This window comes from Episyrphus balteatus, chromosome 2 (genome assembly GCF_945859705.1).
Source record: "Episyrphus balteatus chromosome 2, idEpiBalt1.1, whole genome shotgun sequence".
Classification (NCBI taxonomy): Eukaryota; Metazoa; Arthropoda; class Insecta; order Diptera; family Syrphidae; genus Episyrphus; species Episyrphus balteatus.
In genome coordinates this window covers 113,225,077-113,244,892 of record NC_079135.1, presented here as the reverse complement: position 1 = coordinate 113,244,892, position 19,816 = coordinate 113,225,077, and the positions used below count along the sequence as shown (strand labels likewise).

Genomic DNA, 19,816 nt, shown 5'->3' with positions numbered 1-19,816 from the left:
TAGAGCCCAGGTATTTTGACATACCTACCCTTTGTAACGGTCATATAACTCTTTTGTCTTATAAGTTGAAAAAATTTTGATCGTATCCAAGATATTTTGAGGACAAAGAAAATACCATTCCGGTTGGATTAAAGATGTTTAGGGCAAATACCTACTAGATTTGACCAACCAAGGGCTATTCATATTTCTTAGTTGTGATGTTTTTGATACGATAATACTGAAAAACATTTTTTAATATTGATTTTCCTAGCTTGGGTTCGAAAGGGTTAAAAAACGAATTTGTCAAAATATAATATGGTAATGGTTTTTTCTATGAGATCGATTTGAGTATTATCTTTACTTTAATGAACAACAATTTGTTTTCTTGTATGTCGCCTTTATTACTTAAATTCAATTGAATACTAGTACTTCAATTTATTGATGTATAAATTAAATAATTTACTAAAATTATATTTATGTAGTTTAAATATTAGTTTTAAAATTAGAAAAAAAAAAAAAATTAAATAATATACAACACATTAACAATATAAAAATAATTAAATAAAATATTTTCTTTTTTTTTTCATAAAACTTACACTTAGGTTTATTTTTATATAATTTTAACATAAAGTTTACATGATAAAATGACTGTTAAGTTTATTAATAGATTTTTTCTATATACGAATAAATTTTATTTATTGAAAAAATGCTTGTTGTAAATATAAAGTTGTTAAAATACTTTTTTTTAATGTTTTAACTGATTTTTACTTTAAGAAACGTAATATGTACGTAAAAAAATGATGATGCCACGTTTGCGTTTTAATGATGTTTGCATTTAAAATAATCGTTTAGTTTTAATAAACAATAATTCGACTTCTAAGAGGTCCAGAGATAGTAGGTAGTTTATATTTAATACATAATTTTTTTTTATATTTTAGGTAATACGTTTTGTTTTTTTTTTTAGTTTTGTCTTGATGAAAGTCCTTTCGCTGGAAGTGTCCTGGTGGGCTATTTTCGTTGCCTTTTTATATTAATAATTCGCAGAAAGGCTCGTTGTTTTGCAAGAATGTTGGTTTTTGTTGTTATTTATTTGCTGTAGAGGCTGTGTATTTTTTGTTTGTTTTTGGTTGATTTATCATTGCATCTGTATTGTGCGTAATAAAAATATAATTTTCCTTTTTTATGTTGAATTTCATAATTGGTAGTAGATAGAAAAAGAAAAAAAGAAAATTGTCCACGGCTAAACGTCTATAACACTGTCGTTCTTTTTCATTTCCATCATGTGTGTTGCCTTGAGTTTCTCTTGCATCTGTGTGAGCATATCCTGCATTCGACGGATTTCCTCATCTTTCTGTAAAAGTAATCGATCTGTTTCGCTTATTGTCGATTCAAAACCATTTGAACTGATTGAATCGCGCTTTAGCTTGCCACGTTCGCGCAAAGCGTGTTGCGAAATCTGTGAAATGCACTGAGCTCTAAAGTTTTCATAATGAACATCCTGGGTGGTATCTTTAAGATCTTGCATATGAGTCGATATAAGCATGGTTCTGAGTTTAATGAAATCACTGTGCTCAGGATCTTCTACATCGACCACACCCCAGGGATACTGACGTCCGCGGACTTTTTTACCAGCCACCTCTAGAATTGTGTTACTTCCTACAACTGCGAATGGTATAGAAGCCTTAAGCTCACGATCTTGTTGTTTGAATTCTTCATCTTCATCAGAATCACAATCTGGGAATTGATATAATTCGATATGATTGTCTTCTAGATCTTGGAGAACGCGTTCTTTAAGTTTTCGCACTTCGGTCTTGGTGAGGCAATCGGCTTTGCCAATAACGAGTACAATGTTTACTTTGCGATGGAGACGTCGAATTAGATCTAAGTCCATCTGTCGGAGACTAAATAAAAATATTTTGAGTGCAAAAAAACAAATTTGAAGATCATCAACTCACCTATGACCCCATGGTGGAATAAAGTACAAACAACAATGCACTCTATTATCTTGAATGTTTCTGCGATTGAGACCACTTTCATCTGTAAAATATTGTCGAAACTAGGAAACACAAACAGATATCTAGTTAAACTAGCACTTTTTTATGAATTCAATGAAAATCTTACTTGTTCATCAATATATCCTGTACACACTCTCCAGCTATCCTCGCAGTTAATGCCATCACCAAAACCAGGCGTGTCCACAACAGTTAGTCTCAGGCGAACTCCACGCTCTTCGATGTCCATTGTTTTCTTTTCAACGCGTGTTGTCTTTTCGATGCGTTCTTCGACATTGGGAATTACTCGATTCTTATATAAATCACCCAAGAAAAGACTATTGACTAAGGTTGATTTTCCTAAGCCAGATTCTCCGACAACCATCAACGTGAATTCGAATCCTCGTTTCACAGACTTTCGATGAACTTGCTCAGGAAGTGTTGCAAAGCCTATGTAGTCACGTTCACGGTCTATAGATGGAGTTTTAGCTGAAAAATGGAAGATAGAGTAGATATTTATAAAATTGTGAGTTTAAAATTAAAGAAGATATTAAGAAGCTCAATATTGGTAGATATCTTAAAAATAAAATACATTGGTCCATTAGGGCATTCGTTATTTAGGTTTTTTTCGAGAATCAAGTTCCTAAATGGAAAAACTGTTTCTAAACAATAAAAAAAATCCTCTTATTTTTTTTTCAGATTTTTATTTTGACACTAGATGGCGCCCCAAGAGAATTAAAATTTCTTATCATTTGAAATAGGTATGTGTTGACTTATGAGGCCATTTTTTTAGATATAGACTTAAATCAAAATTGTTTGATGAGGTTCTTGTCTACATTAAACAACGTTTTCAAAAAGGTATAAAACATTTTTCTAGGACCAGGGCTATAGTCAGGGCATGCCCCATGTTAGATAGGGCAATGTAGAACCGGCCCACGTCGGGCGCCAATGTAACATGAGCCTAACGTGGGGCCCGTTCTGCATTGGTCTTCCCAAGATGGGGGCAAGTACTAAAATGGCAAAATGGTCTTAAAAAAATGGCTGTCTAAAAAACTTTTGTGTGAAAAATGAATCATAAAATTAAATTCAAAAAATTCCTAATTTTCTGTAATTTTTAATCTCTCTCCTGGGAATATGCCAAAAATACTTCAGATGTTAGGGCTACAGCTAAAGGTGTACATTAGTGTGGTCCACGTTATAAGGCAAAAAAATAAACCATATAATTCATTAGTTCCCCACCCATTATTTTGCTACAGACATCAATACCAACATATGCTGAAAGTTTTAGCCTTCAAAACTAAAAGGAAGAGGGCGCTCATCAGCTTTGGAATATTAGACTTTGTTACCCTTACCTTACCCTTAATATCTCATTATATCGTATTAGGACTTGGCTTGAGGTTGCAATTTGGATTAAACATGATAAACACGCATGTTCCCGACAACCAAGTAAATGATTTTCACGTTTCTTTGATTTTGAGTCATTAGCTCGTATTTCATTGATTAATTCTGTTTTGATAACTTTAAGCAAAAAATACTTACAGACGAATTTAAATGAACAAAAATTATTATCTGTGAAAATATCACTTAACTATTGGTTTTTTATGAAAAACTTTACCACATCATAACTTAATTCACTTGATAATCAAAACAGGAGTTAATTACTAGGCATGAGGACCCAGCTATACCAGCATCTGAGCAAAAACTTTGAGCCTGTTGAGCGCCCACTTACACTTCACCTAAAATGCTGAAATTTCACGTGTGTAATACAAAACACATATGCAACCAATTTTTGAGTGGGGAACAACGGAAATGTAAAAACCAAAAAAGTGGACCATCCTAGTGTACATCTGTACATACATGTGAAAGGTACCTTTACCAAGTTAAAATGATTCCACTTAGTTATTACACCACCAAATGTAAGACTTTTACAAAAAATTAAGTGGATCTTTTGACAAGTTAACAACCATCCTGTCAAATTATACATATCATAAAAAAAATAGGTATTTTGTAGATAACCTCACTTAAAGAGGTGGCACAAATATTCCTCAACACGAATTCATTTATAAAAAAAAAGTACTACATACTTTGAATTTTTATAGCTCATAGTTCCCCCTGAGGCGTTTATTAACGCCTTGCCTGAAGTGTCCTTAAAGTCATACAAATCTACTTCTCGTTCGCTCTTGACAACATCCTCCCAATCAAGCCGACAGGTAAAATAAAAAATCTCTTGAAGGTGTACCTATATGCTTGTTGGAATAAGTAACCGCAAGGTGGCACATCAAATGCGTTCTGAATGGTCGTGCACAGTGAAAATAAGGAAAAAAAGACAACAAGAAGAAAAATTCACTTTTTGTGAAACAAGAACAATTCACATTGTAAGGATATAAAAGTATATTTTCACGTTTGACTGAATGTGTAGGTACTTCAAATATTTTTTTTTTGCATCTTCAAATTTCCGCCAGCAGGAAAAAAATGGAGCAATGCATGAGTTTTGAGAGTATCAAAATGCACAGATCCAAACAAGTGGAAAAATGCATAACATAATTTTTATTTGTTTACGCATAATCCTACAGGACTGCTTTATGGGGTTGCGACACGGTGGTGGTGGATATTTCTTTAAATTTCAATACCAGAGGGCAGGATATGTATGTAAGTGTATACACGATTTACACACCCTTATTTTGAATTGTTTCAAAAGAAAAACAAAACAATTTTTATGCAATTCTTTCACATGAGTTGTTTTTAATTAGGAACTCGTATGTCACTTTGAGCATTTGTAATTACAAATATAATGAATGTTTTACTTGGATAATTTTCCTAATTATCGTGAAGCATCTCTTGACACCAAATGGGACTTTTTTTTCTTACCTGACATTTTTTTGTGTATGTTGTCAAGGATGTAGAGAACGAATTAATGTGATTAAATATCCTTTTATCCTTTTATGAAAATTAAATTGGAATTGAAATCTTCCTTTCTTTTTCCTTTTTTTCTAAATAAATTCAATGATTAATTAAAAATTGAAGAAAAACAATTTTCTTTAAGAGAATGTCAACAACACATTTTTACACTTTTATATCTGTTTGTAGACTGATTTCTTATATTTCCAAAGGATATACACGGTTTTCCAGATTCACGTTTTCTTTTTCAAATAGAGAAGTAGATATAACTATTTATTTTGGTTTTTATTTTTCATTCATAAATGTATTAAATTTAAACTTTAATGTTTTTTAAAGGAGATTTTATTAATTCAGTTTTATTTCTAACTCCATTTAAGATTAAATATATTGTTATCATAAAGAACACAGAACGAAAAATAAATTCAACTATTTATTAGAAATTGTTTTAAATGCTTTCCAACGCATGCGTTTTTGAAATTACTTATAAAATTATGTGTAGAGGGGGTGGAATATGGTATTGCCAAGTAGGAATTATAAATAATACACACATAATGTTTGAAAGAGATTATGAGGGCAATGTTTTCTAATACTTTCAGTTTTCTTTTTATTTAGGAGACACCCCTTTTTAATACTTTTACTTAGCGAGTTGTTATAAGTTCGTACACCTTACATATTTCCGCATTTTTTTTTTTTTGAATATTTATTCTAAAGTTAATATAATAATAGTAAGAAGAGATACTTAAAATATTTTCTTCTTCACTTCCTGTAGATAAGTAGCTATACTATACAGGGTGTTTTGGGCAGTATTTTTGTTGGATGATTTCAAAAATATTGCCTTTCATCAAAACATCATAACAATGAAACAGTATAACGGAGTAATGACGTCAAAATTATGAAAAACCAAAGTTATGAACACCAAAGCTACAAAACGTGGTTTTTAGGTTGGCAATCATTGAGTGGAACGATATACGCGAAGAGTGTACAAAAAAGTTAGATCGTGTAGGTTGGGACGAGACAAGAAAAAAATCGTCATTTTCATTTGCACGGCCATTTCTTGACGAAATATTATGACATTTGGTGTACTGAAGGATATTAGTATGGAGAATATAACTTTTTTATATTAAAAATAGCGGCTCCAAAATCGCGGCCACAATAAGCTTTTAAAGCCATTTTCAAAATATTATAATAATATCTAGAAATTCGGCTAAATTCATGTCAAAAAGGTATTGAATGTTAGATTAAGGATCTATTGATATCAAATAAAAAAAATAAAAAAAAATTTAAAACAACGTCCCAAAAGTGCCAAATTAGTAAAACAAACTTTTAGGTCTCTAAGTACGCTATTTCATGGATTATTTTTTCTTTTAATTAGCACAATTTTCACACCACTTCTATTTGTGTTTCATAAAAAAATTGAATATTTTAGGGTTGCCAACTATGTTTTTATGATAAAATGAAAAATTTCAATGTTCAATAAGACTTAGAATTAATTTTTTCGGTAAACTAAAATATACATTTGTAATAGATTTTTATATTCTTAATGCACATTTAAAGTCAAAAAAAATCTATGATTTAAGTGTTTTAGTAACTCAAATGTTAAAATTAAGAAAAAATTATTTTTGGATTTAAAAAAAAGTAACATTTTTTTTATTTTTTTTTTTTGAAAATTTTCATCTTAAGAAAAAGTACCTAGGTATGTACAAAACTACTCTAAAAATTTTCAAAATACAAATTTTTACAAATTTCTCTCATGAATTTTTAACCCTTTCGGACCCCAGCGTTACTCTCATGTATGTAACATTTTTTTAAAAATTCTTAAAAAATATTAAATTAAACAACATTTTAGGTTACGATGGCTTAATTGAAAGATAATAATGCCTTGTTACTGGATTATTACAAAAAGTTAGTCAAATATCAACCTTTAATTTTTTTTTATCGAGAAAGGGACTGAAATTCAGATTTTTTTTTTTGCAAAAAAATTTTTTTTATATATGGTCATAATTTTGAAAAAAAGATATAAAAAGTGTTAATGCAGAAAGTGTTATTTTCTCAGTTCTCCGACTTTTTTTGGTGGTCATAGGCAGTGCATGTTACTAACATGTAACATGAGAAAAACACATTAGTTTTGCTATTTATTATTTTGGAAAATAACTTTTTGCTGTTCATATTTCTTAGTTGTGATGTTTTTGACCCGATAATACCGAAAAAAACTTTTTTAATATTGATTTTCATAGCTTGGGTTCGAAAGGGTTAAAAAGCTTGAATTTTCTTAGTAACTGTAAACATAATAGCAACTACTTGCGACCCAGTCATGCATTTTATTTAAAACAAATTTTAGTAACTAATTCAATTTTCGTTTTTTCAAAATGTTTTATCACTTACATTTATGTTCCTTAATTAATTTAAAGCATTCAACTTAAAGTCTTACTTCTACTCTTTTCTATTTTTGAAAAATCTAAAATGTAGAAATTTTTAATATTTGATGTTGCTTCATAGTCATAGGAAAAAGTTGAATTCTTTTTTTTTTTTTTTGTTTATTAATGAAAGAATCTAATTATTAATTTAGAACATCATAATTATCAGCACTACAAGAAAATACTACAGAATTTTTTTTTTTATTATTTAAGAACTTTAATTGTTTGCCTGCAATTATTTAGCTAACACCCTTTGTTTTATTTTTATCAAGCAAACTACCGAAAGGGTTATTAATATTTAATACTCATTTCCATTCCATGCAAACAGAGTAATTATTCAAAAGGTCTTCCTGTGAAATCTTTTATACAATGAATTCACAGTGACATTTTTAATTCTGCCTACACTTAAAAAAGGGGGGTTTACGTCTTATAAGTTACGAGTGCCTACATCATATCAACGTCATCAAAAGATTTTCTTCATAACTCTATACATTCTGTTTCTATTGTTAGAAATGAGAAAAATAATATCGATTTTTCAGAAAACCAAGGGAACACAAAAAAAAAAAACTCTGCTGGTGCCTAGGCTATAGGAAAGTTTATTGTTTACAGTCATAAAAATGACTTAAGGGCTTCATCGTCACTCAGGCAACATATAAAACTTTATTTTCTTTTTTTTTTTATCATGATGAATAATATGAACACAAGCAAGCCACCAAATCATGCAGAAGGACTTGGCACACATTTTACCATTTAAGTGCTTGCTTATGCAGTCATTGCTCTGCAATTTGTCACACTTTCATGCATACATTCGCTAATATATACATAGCTCTATGTCCTGCTCCGGTGTTCTACATTTCGCTCTTATGTGTTGCTCATATAGGGCTTCTATAACAAAACCTAAACCTTTATAGTGTGCATATTGTAAGTAAAGGTATGTACAATTATGTGCATTTTTTAAATGCAGCACTTTCATATAAAATTATATCAGATTTGATGCGATGCACATCACGTTGTTTTGCATCGTACAATAATACAATAGGCTACTGACAGTCTGCCCTCTGCTGTCATGTGTGCGCATAGCTGCATAGGAAATTTCATCTTCATCTCCATAATAAAAATGCCCCGGCCCGGACCCGGACCGGCATCTTTGTTTCTCTGACATGGATGGCGGTGCAACTTAAGTTCAATTTGCTTTAATTGATGCTTAGCATTTTGCTTTGGCATTAAACAACACACAAACTTATGATGACATCAAGTTGTTACTTTTGCTTTTTTTGCTTACAAGTATAGAAACGTCGCAAAAAGCCTGATTTACATTTGCATGTATGTTCGTATTTTAGTAAGTTAATGAATTTAGTTGAAAACTATGTGAACAAAATTTGAATATTCAATTGTTGGAAATTAGTTTTGAAACATCATGATTTTTCATTTGACAAGTTAAAAAATTCAAATCAAATAATTTGATTTGTCTATTAGTGGATGTTGGGCAAGGTTGAATGGTTATTACTTCAATAAAATTAATTAAACAAGCGAGATTGCACTTAGATATGGATTTAACATGCTACATGGTTTACATTTCGATTTCATACAATTCAAACAAATATTTACTTCATATGTTAATTTCAACTTGTTGCGCTCTAATTCAATCAATGCATGCAAACCAGTGACATACGATTGATATGCATGAATGCTAGGAGCCACCACTATTGTTAGATATATTTATAACAATGAGTCATTTGCAGAAAACCATGTCTATCTTTTGATGGTTGCTGTTTGGAGGCATTTGATTGATTAAATAACTACATACATAATGTTTGTGAAGACTAAGCTCTTTGAATTGTGACCTAGATTATAAGCTTTACCTGTAATGAATAAAAGTTTATCATAAATATCCATTTTCAAAATCAAGAATACCTTCAAACTTCTGAGCAATTTCACATGACTGCGCTGACTTCATACAATTTAAGCAAAGTATCTAATATAACAAACAAATTAGCAACAAACTAACAAACTATTTACAAATTGATTGTCTATTGACCTCGAAGGCCGTGCGAATTATTCTTCTCGAACTCTTTTGTTTTTACTACACAACCAACGAACCCTTGATTATTAAAAAACAAATAACTATTGGTCAAAGCTGTAAATGACTTCGCTGTCAGAATGAAGCCATAAAGTGTCAAGTCTAGTAGTGGAGTAACTAAAGCTAAAAAAAATGGCAATATTAGGGCCGAACAGCTCCGATTTTGATGATCTTTTTCAAACGTCAGTTGAATACTTATACCTCTATAGATTCAAAATTGCCGCTGCTGGCGCGGGGTATTGTTGTTTTTAAATTTAGTTAAATTTTTTTCTCGAAAATTTTGCTTAAATTTTATAAATTTAATGATACCAAAAGATTTTCTAGGTTATTTAAGAAAAAAAAAAAAACAAAAAAAAATATGGGAGTGAGTGAGAAAAAGGAAATGTCTAAATGTATTACAGTTTATAAAAAAAAAAAAAATAATGTGTGTAATTCACTCGTCGTAGAAGTGAAACCTTATAAAAAACATTTTTCTTGCAAAAAAAAAAAAAAAAATAGAAAAATCTACCTTTTTTTATTCTATCACCTTTAAATCTGTTTTTTTATATGACACCCTATATAAATTTTATATCATCTGAAAGCTTATTGTATCAGCTCAAAATATTTATATCGAACATGTCTTTACAACATCTACAAAAAGAGCTAAATTTTTTTGAACCAAATCACTTTTCATCAAAAAAGCAAAAAAAAGGTTGCCGATGAACAGATCTCCACAGGTGTTTTGAGGTATTTTTCAAGTTTTTCAATATAAGATTGTGCAACTTGTACAGCATTTACGGTTATGTGCGATATATAAAATGCAATGTAATATTAACAGCATGTGTATTAAAGTCAAATAAAATGTTTGTGTGCTCTAGATCAAAAGATATTACGTGTTTTGAAAAAGAACATCTTTTTACCGTTATCTCAGGATGTCGAATATGAAATTATTTGAAATTTTGCAAAATTATATAGTTTATTTAATTACCTACCTATCTACAGTAAAAATTTCATTTATCTATCTATTAAAACAAAAAAGTTATAATCAATTGATTTTTCCTGTCGCTTTTTCGTTTCACCTTGTTTCAAATCACTACGATACTAAAGAAGTTTTCACTTCAAAAAATACTAAGTGTTTCATTTTCAAAGAACTTTTTTTAAAAAAAGTTTTTGAAAAAAAAAATTAACTTATTTTTTTTTTCAAAGTTCAACATTTAAATATAGGGCAAGTTTTTATAATAATAAACCATTGTAGCCCTCAAATAAAAGTAAAAAATTGAGTTTTTATAAAATTTGGAACTGTTAATTAATTTGTAGCGGAGTGCCGTAAAGTAGGAATTTTTCAAAATTTCAAAATCTCAAATTTTAAATATTTCCTTTTGCGTGTAGACAAGTTCTCAAGGTGAAGGGAAGTGGTTCATAATTTTGACAATCTGTCGTTTAAAAGATTAACATTTCTTTTGGGTTATCAACCCGATTTGTTAACGAATACCATTTAATTACCTAAATTCTTATGCAGAATGAAATGTCTGCCTTAAATTCACAAAATTCAAGGACTTTCATTCCCTGAATAACATAAGCTAGTCTAGAATTCTATTACACATTTAATGTGACTTAATCTACTCTAGATAGATAATCCGTAAGTAAAATGCCAAGTGTTTATTTGTTTACATGGCGATTTGTCTCCGTATCGTGCAAATTAAGTTTAAATTTGCAAATTAGATTTAAGGCACATACTTCGTTAGATCAATGCTAATTAAGACGTTAACTTGACACAATTCCTATATGTGAATCGAAATTCCTTAACAGAATATCTGTAAGTGTTGCCACTTTATTTTATTTCAATTTTTTATTTAAAAACTTACAAACGATTCTATAAATTGTAAAAAAAAATAAAAGTCCATTTAGAGTTCCTATTTCAAACTGATGCATGATGATAGTTGTTAAAGTTGACATTAATTGTATTTCGAAACGAGGTCATCCTTCCCACTCAAACCTAGCAGACGGTTTTTTTTCAGTTTTATTAAAATAGAAATAAAAGGCATTTAATATGTCTCCATCATCAGTCACACTTCTGATCTTTGTAATCTTTGATACATAATTCTAATAATAAAACTGTCTGCTTCTAAACAATTACGAAAGTCAAGATTAGTTACAATGCGCCGTTGCATTGTTGTTGTGATGCTTTGGGGCTGACTGTTGCGACCACAATTTACCACACACCAACAACAACAAAGTTTACTGAACGTTTCGATTCGATACATAAAACATCACAACTTTCAACATAAACAGATCAAGTGTCATTTTGGGAAGTTGAGTGCCGATCGATGATGGAGACGCGCGTTCATACGTTCGTTGATACCAAGTCCAACGGCCAACTAGATTTATACACGCTGATGCTTAAAATTAACTGTAAATTGATTGACTTCGGCTTCGGTTTTCATTGAATTCAGTGGAATGGCAAAAAATAAATAAATATCAGCGCGGTTTGCTGCATAAGGTTGCATCCAGCCAGTTTTCTATGAAACCGCATAAAACATTAAAGGCATCTCTATTTGGAGGGTGGTTTTGGTTTAAGTTGTTTTTTTTTTTTTAATTTTCTCTTTTTTTCGAAATCATTATTTGCGGTTGTAGAGTTGATTGAAATATATTTACAAAAAAAAACTGCATTTCGTAACAATTCCCGTCAAGCGTTTTCTATTTTGAGATAAAAATGAAAATATTTTTATTTCTCCTTAGAGAGAATAGAAGATTGTTTAATGACTCACATCGAGTAGACATCACAGAGTGAGTGAGGAAATTTTAAATTGAATTTAATTGAAATTAAGTCACTCTAGAGAATCACTATAAAATGTAAACAATATCAAATTGTTTATATTTTTTTTTAATTTTTATTTAACTTGAATTTAAGGGGCGTTTTTGTTTCTGCCTAATTTTCTGTTGACACAATTGAAAATTATATACAAAGAGATTTAAATGAGCCCATGTTGGTTCTTTAATCATAAATAATTATAGGTTGCTATAAGAAACTTGAACATCAACAACAACTTGAAATCATCCATTATGGTAAATTTTCAAATTATGGCATAATTTGGACAATAATTTTTTAGAATATGACTCTTATCTTAATTTAACTTTTTTTGCGGAAATCATTTTCAGAATATTTCAGAGTGGGTTTCGGCATATAAATTCTTAAGTGCTCAATCAACTTCTTATGTTTAAATTGTTGAGAAGATGACTTTTTGTTGAAAGAAACCATTCTATGTTCCCAAATGTCAGTAAGATTTATAGATAGACGTACAAGAATGGGGGCTAAGACTCTATAATGCCGACCACAATTCCCTGAAAATTTTGTCCATTCACTAGCCAAAAAAATTAAGGAAAAAAAAGTGACTTTTTTTTAATGATTTTTGATAGGCTGTATCTCAGTAAAAAAAATGATCGTATCATAACAAAGCAAAAAGCATGTGAAAGCGACATTCTTCTTGTTTTAGGATTTTATGACTAAATATTTTATTTCTAATGGTAAAATAGCTTAATCTTTGAATTTGTTCACAAACCAAGATAATCCAAATTTGTATTGTTTTTACTTTTCTCTTAAGAAAGTTGGAAATTTTTTTTCTGATAAAATGATTACTTTTTTAAAAAGGCTATTTATTTGGCTTCAAGATTCATTTTGTTTCAAGCTTCTACGACTTTTTTAGACTGAAATATCAGTCATCAAACCAAAAACCATATTTTTAGCTTTGACTATCAATATCTCAACAACTGATCACTTTACAGAAAAATTAGGATTCATTTAATTCTCTACAAAGAAATTAAGTTTGCTTTGTAAAAACAATTGTTTTCTTATTTTTGAGATCAATTTAGAAAAGCTATTAATCCTTTTATTTTTATAGAAAAGAGTTGTTCTAAAATTATGTTTTTGATACCAAATAAAAGAGAAAAAAGAGGTTATTCTTATTTCATCGAAACCCGGAAAGTGCAATTTTGTGACTTAACCCCTTTGTACCCGGCGGCAAAGAAATATCGTTTAAATTTTAGAGAAACCAAGGAAAAATTAAAAGTTTTCAAAAAAAGTTAGATTTTGAAAAAAAAAAAAAAATTTCAAATATTCTATTATTTTTTGAACCGTTATTAACGGTAGAACCGTTTTATTGGTTTCTGAATATCTCTTACAGGACTCACCCGATTTCAACGAACATTTTTTATACAAAAGCGTTAAAGTAACAGTAATATGAAAATTTAAAACACATTTTTGGATTGTTAAAAAATTTTAATTTTTTTGAAAAATCAATTTTTTGTAAACGGTTTAGTGGAATATTTTGAAATTTTATTTTTAAGTGTAAATTATACTTCTTAAAAATGGCATACCAATTTTTTTTTTTGAAAAATGTTAAATAATTTTTGTACGTAAAAATTTATTGGAATAATTTCAAAATAGCACTGGTTTTCTAAAAACAAAACATACTCAAAATCTGAGGCCGATACCTCCGTTAGTTAAGAATCGTTAAAATAAATAAAGTTTAAGCAATTGAATGATGTGCATAGTGAAAATAAAAACATTTGGACCTTGCAGCTCGTAAATTGTACTTATCTCTATACTTTAAGGCCTTCAATTACAACACCAAATGTATGTATTTTACTTAAGTATTTAATAAAAATGTCCTTAAGAAATGAGGAACTGAAAAGAATTATACAAACTAAAATAAACATCCTTTTCTCTCGAAACTTTGAACATTTTACTCATAACCTCGAAGTGAAAAACGGAACAAAAACACAATAGCTCAAAGCAACATTATCCCTGAATACATTTTTTTCTTCGGCCAAGGATTAAGTATTCTATACGTGTAGCTTTGCAATGACTCCATTGACATAACCTTCTACCCTAAGTGTCGAAAAAGTCCTTCACCTCATTTGTTTTTCATTTTTTTTTAGTTCATCTTAATTATTCTTTTCTCAGTCATGCATTAAGTATTGTTGAACAAAAAACATATGAACAAAACAAAATTCTATAAAATATCATTTCTCAAAGTTTTTTTTCTATATATTTATGCATCTAAAATGCACATCTAAACTCGTATCTTTTTTTATGTTAGAGTGTATGTGATCTCTTTTAAAAGATTGTAAGACAGAAAATCGAATTTCTATACTTCTTTATTATAGAAACCTTACAATAGATACAAGCACCATAATTCGTTCACCCACCTCGTTGAGACTTTTTCCCTATCCCCATTTTATTTTTTTACAAAAGGTAAACGACACATTGTGACAGTGGCTTATCTTAAGAATGCACCTACTGCGCCTGCAGGCACTGCCACCTAGGTTTCTGCTATAAGAAGGCAAACATGAGAACGTCAAAAGGTGATGGGAATCAAGTACACGTCTTTACGTTTAAAGGTATGTAAGTACTTCAAAAAGAAACAAAAGCAGCAGAAAAAAACAAACAAACTTACAAAGATATAAAGATTCTCAAAGATACTGACTCTTCTTGACCTCAGACAAACAAATATAACTTAGTGTATCGCATCTGCGGAAATGCATACACAAAACACAAACCTGCAACAAGCGCCCCAATTCAAATATTACCCTCCTACCCATATTCAGTTTATAACAAAAAAAAAACGGAATTCAAATTCAAAACGTCAGTCAGTACCGATTCTCATGGTAAGGTACTAATATCACAGTCAAACAAACTGACAACAAGGTTCCAGTTAGTAGCTCATGTCGTGTGCTACAAATCAACTCAACCCGATTCTTATGTAAACTACTGCTGCCATTCTATACCGCACGCTCGCTCGCTGCTGTCAGGAACCATTAGAGGTATAGATTTAGGTATGGATACAATACACTACCGCACACTGACTCTGGCTAAGACCTAAACAGTGATTAGCTCATTATGTGCCATAAGTCATGGTCACTGGATTAGTTGAATGTATGTTAGAACCACCCAAATCCGGATGCGAACTAAATAGATACAAGCTCAAGCGGCTATAATTTTTGTGTTTTGAAATTTATTCAAATTTTATTATACCGAGTGGGAAGAGGGTATAACTTTTTTTTAACCATTTTTTTTTTCGTTTCGTTTGTTTTAATTCGTGTGTTCTCTTACCTTTCCGGTGAAATTCTGTAGAACGCATTTTGCTGGCTGAAAGCTTCCGTCTTTGTAAATACTCCGTGGTGATGGTGGTAGATTGTTTCAGGGGTTCACTCGGGTGTATGAGTGATATTTTTCTTTAAATTTTTTTTGTAAGGATTTTTAACCTCTGATCTTTAAATTTATCGAAGACAAAATTTAATATATTCTTAAGACAATCGAATAAGACCTTGGTTTGAAATGGAAAATTGTGTATACAAAGCTTGAAATAGCCTCAGATGTGGAAATCCTTTTTTTTTTCAACACGAAAAATTTGCACAATATTCACTGTTTACACCGATTATTTTTTTAAATTCCAATTAATTTGTGAGAATCTCCGTTTACGTTAAGCTCAACACCGCTGAACACTGCGAGAATTCGATATCAACTGAGTGAAAAATGTTTTCTTATGTGGCAATAGCGATGAAGTAGACAAAAGATACTATATCTATCTATACTCATAGATACAAATACACTGCATGGAAAAACTTCTACATTCACATTTTGTTTGTCTTGTTTTTGTTGTTCGAGTAGAGAAGAGTGAGTGTATTATGTTGAATATTGATTGTATCTGATAAAAAAGATTGGATATTTTAATGAACTTTTAAGATACCATTGAATTGTATGTATCTTATATTGAATAGGGGTTGTTATCTTGATATTTTATTTGCTAGATAAAAATACAATACAAATAAAGTGAGTTCATTTTTTGAGGACATTACTGTAAATGCATTTAGGGCGCAGTTGCAGAAAATTTTTCAATGAATTTTTGTTTGTTGTTTTTTTTTAGTTTTTTGGAAAATTGCATCACGTCATTTGTAGCTTTTTTTTCAGTGATAGATGTGGATCTGGTGGGAAAAAAATGTTGCATTGTCTTCATGAAGACATTGGCAATTTTAAATGGACACATTATATAAATTTTTAATGACTACTTTATGTCTTTTAGTAATGGAATGATTTTTAAGCTTTTGCTTATCTTAATATGGCTTAACTTGGAAGCTTGCAAAAACTTTACTTAAATAAATACAAAATCTATGGGAAAAAAGTATACAAATCGGGGTGAGATAAAAATATGGAAAGTTGTTTGTTTATTTTTTTAAAGTTTATCTTAACACATTCTGCCAAACATTTAAAGCAAATTAAAAAAAGCCGGTTTTATCGCTTTAAATAACTATCAACAAAATGGTTATGTCATGAACTTTTTTTTTAAGTTGATGTTGTTGTTGAGATTCTTATGGTATAATTTGAATTTTTTAGAATAAATATTTGAATTTATGATTCTTTAAATCTGTATGTTTACCATTTTTCTGAATCATAAAACAATTTTTGTTTTTTGTTTTTTTTTTTTGAGAATGGGTCACAGCAAAGTGATGGAATTACTTTTTTTTTATAGAGGTCTACATAAATATGTCTTCTTACCTCGTAAACATGAAATATGTTTGTCAAATAGAATGTACGTAATTGTATTTGATTGTTTGTTTTTGTAAAAAATACTTACCAGGGGTGGGTGAAGGATGGCGCAAACAAGGCGTTTATTTTTAAATACCACATTAAAAAGAGATTTTAATATCAAAATTTGTATTCACGGATGTTAAAGAAGAAAATTTTAACAACAAGGGAAGAATTCTTGTTATGCAGTTAAATATGTATGTACATTTCTTTTAACGAACGAATAATTTATTTTGGAAGTAAGAAATTTAAAATCATCCACGGAAGATTCAATAAAATATTTATTTATTTTTATTGAATATGCAATTTAAAATTTTCGTCAAATTCAATTTTTTAAAATCTAACACGTCAGTTTGTTATAAAATTTTATGACATTGACATTAATGTTTATGGAAAATGTAAGAAGAAGAACTCTGTAGGAGATGTGGGTTTTCCGAATATAATTCACTTATGACTAATAAAATAAAATACACGACTGAATCTCACGTACCTACTTAATCTTGTGTTAAAACTTAAAAGTGGCTTTGAATATTCACAATTTTTAAAAACAAATTAAAGATTGTTTTTGTTAAGAAATAAAAAAAACCTAAAAAATAATATAAAATTTGGTTGAAAAATACAAACAAAAACATTTAAATGGTTTTGTCAAATAATGTTTAGAAACAAAAAAATTGGAAATCGTAGAGCTGTTTTTTTTAATTTTTTTTTTTTTGTATCAAACATTTTTCAAAACAAAAAAAAAACATTTGGTAAGCTATCAACAAAAGAAATATTAATCGACACATAAAAATAAAGATTCAATAATATTCATTAGGCAGTTTACAAAAAATTGATTTTTCCGAAAACAATTTTTTTAATCCAAAAAAATGATTTTGTTTTTTGAAAATTTTTCTTTATTTTAATTGGTTTGCAGATCTTGCATCTTTTCATTAAAAAAGAACTTACAGAATTTACTTTAGAGCTTAGTTAGAGCTATAACTTTATTTTTGCGAAGCCTTCTGTTTGCTGAAAGAGAAAATGTTCCATAACAAACTCTTAGAATGTAAATATTGGTATGCTGTGAAGAATAATTTCATATTATGTAGATGTTAAACACATTGCTTGCCACGAATAGCAAAATGTATTTAACTACACAGAGAAAAAAAGGCACATTAAATTTCGCCACCTTAAAATAAGGTGATATCTGCTCAAAATAAGGTGATTCCACTTAAACTCAGTTAAATTTAAAAAAAACCGACAAAAAATTAATACTTTAAAATTATAGTCACACTTTAGCTTTAGTTGCAGTTTATCATTTCATTTCCAATGGTAAGGCACTCGCCTAGTGAGCGTTTTTATTTATTTAAATGTTTCCACATCAAAATAAGATGATCTCCCGTTTTAATTAAGTGGGAGATCATCTTATTTGCGCATTCAAGAAATTAATGTGATTTGTCACCTTAATTTAAGGTGGAAGTGATCTTAGCGAAAAACCATGCAGAAATCCGCTTAATTTAAGGTGGAATCCGCTTAATTTAATGTGGCCTTTTTTCTGTGTGTTTTTTTAAAGATGCTGTAACTTCCGCACTATGAGCTCACATTTTATCCCCTTTCGTGCCAAAATGCTGTACAGAAATAAATGTTATTTATTTATTTCTTATATTCTACAGAGCTTCCCTGATGCAAACACACGAAAACATTTATGGTTTTTCTCAAAAGTTCTTTTTATTTCTCTAGAAAGCACTCATTTTACACATTATTAAATTGAATTCTTCTGGATCCATTGGACATGATGGGAAACCTTGGCATAACCATCAGGATTCCTACTTCCACATCCCATAACAACAAAACCAGCAACGCCAACCAGTTTGCCTTGGTAAGTAGCTGGACCACCAGAGTCACCATTGCATGCGCCATTGTTTTTCTCGTGAGCCAAACATAAAAGCGAATCATCATTCAAACTTGGATTGAGGGTAAAGCACTTCTTCTCGCTGACTGCATTCAAAGTGTTGTATTGCAATTGCATTGGAATGTCTCCATTAGTTGAAAGTCTTCCCCATCCTGAAATCAAAACCTTAGCATCATGTGGAATTTCCTTGTTTTGCAATGCAATTGGTGCAATGTTCTTATTAAACGTAAGTTTGTTAGCCAAAGTTAAAACAGCAAGATCGTTCAAGAAATTGCCATATTTCTCATGGACCTTAATTTTAGCAACGGCAACTTCAACACCTCCAGATACACGGTTAATTGATCCAGCATAAATTGAGAATTGATTGGCTGGGTAGCTGTAAAGAGAGTATGGTTAAAAAACTTGAGTTTTGGCTTTCATAAATTCAATCTTACGGAGTAATTCCACTTTGAACTACACAATGAGCAGCGGTTAGAACGTATTTGTTGGAAATAATTGAACCACCACAAGTGTGCTGTTTGTTACGGCGAAGAGAAATTTGATGAGGAAATTGTCCTGCAACAGCATTCTGGCCTCCAACTATACGCTGTTTATCAGCTAACGAATCACCCGCAAGAGCAATTGTCAAAAGAACGGCTACAACTAGTTTTTGAAACATTTCGTTAAATTCTATAACTGGTGATTTGTTCGACTGCGTGCTGACTATTTATAAGGATTGATTTGACATACTTATGTTATGAAGAAGACTTGTGTTATCTTTGTTTAATTTTCATACATTTGATCAGTATCTAGTTTGAATTAGATTCAATTATTTCGTCTACTTGTGTTCGAGTACCCAGACATTATACTTTTAAAGGTTTAAGCAAAAACACGCTTAATTGAAAGAGGCACTTTTAAAAACGCTGCGTGCATAAATGTTTGTTTAAGATTGTGGCAAGAAATAAATTTATTTCAAAGTACCTACGTATAAAAACGATATTGACGATATTAAATGAATACTCG

At 30.1% G+C, this 19,816-nt stretch overlaps 2 protein-coding genes across 3 annotated transcripts; both read right to left on the bottom strand.

Annotated features, from left to right (window-relative positions):
* Nucleotides 1–861: 861 nt before the first annotated feature.
* LOC129911129 (septin-2) lies at nt 862–15,868 on the bottom strand. Of its 2 annotated transcripts, none has more exons than XM_055988809.1 (4): nt 15,454–15,868; nt 2,101–2,459; nt 1,935–2,035; nt 862–1,880 (listed from the first exon to the last, which is right to left on the bottom strand). In XM_055988809.1, exons 1-4 carry the CDS (start codon nt 15,479–15,481, stop codon nt 1,220–1,222), a joined length of 1,149 nt encoding a protein of 382 aa, XP_055844784.1. In that variant the 5' UTR covers nt 15,482–15,868; the 3' UTR covers nt 862–1,219. The 2 variants fall into 2 exon arrangements, with proteins under 2 accessions (XP_055844784.1, XP_055844785.1); XM_055988810.1 differs by lacking the exon at nt 15,454–15,868 and adding an exon at nt 4,839–5,020.
* A 2,736-nt stretch (nt 15,869–18,604) lies between these two features.
* LOC129911128 (serine protease SP24D-like) lies at nt 18,605–19,504 on the bottom strand. Its single transcript, XM_055988808.1, has 2 exons — nt 19,249–19,504; nt 18,605–19,190 (listed from the first exon to the last, which is right to left on the bottom strand). The coding sequence occupies exons 1-2, from the start codon at nt 19,470–19,472 to the stop codon at nt 18,665–18,667; spliced, it is 750 nt and encodes a 249-aa protein (XP_055844783.1). The 5' UTR covers nt 19,473–19,504; the 3' UTR covers nt 18,605–18,664.
* Between the last annotated feature and the right edge of the window lie 312 nt (nt 19,505–19,816).

Excerpts from the sequence above, each read along its gene's own strand:
- LOC129911129 (XM_055988809.1), bottom strand. The coding sequence starts at position 15,481 with ATGCGTTCTACAGAATTTCACCGGAAAG. Across the intron at positions 2,036-2,100 it reads CAGGATATATTGATGAACAA|TTTCGACAATATTTTACAGA; the intron begins GTAAGATTTTCA and ends TGTGTTTCCTAG. Across the intron at positions 1,881-1,934 it reads ATTCCACCATGGGGTCATAG|TCTCCGACAGATGGACTTAG; the intron begins GTGAGTTGATGA and ends ATTTTTATTTAG.
- LOC129911128 (XM_055988808.1), bottom strand. The coding sequence starts at position 19,472 with ATGTTTCAAAAACTAGTTGTAGCCGTTCTTTTGACAATTGCTCTTGCG. Across the intron at positions 19,191-19,248 it reads GTTCAAAGTGGAATTACTCC|CTACCCAGCCAATCAATTCT; the intron begins GTAAGATTGAAT and ends CTCTCTTTACAG.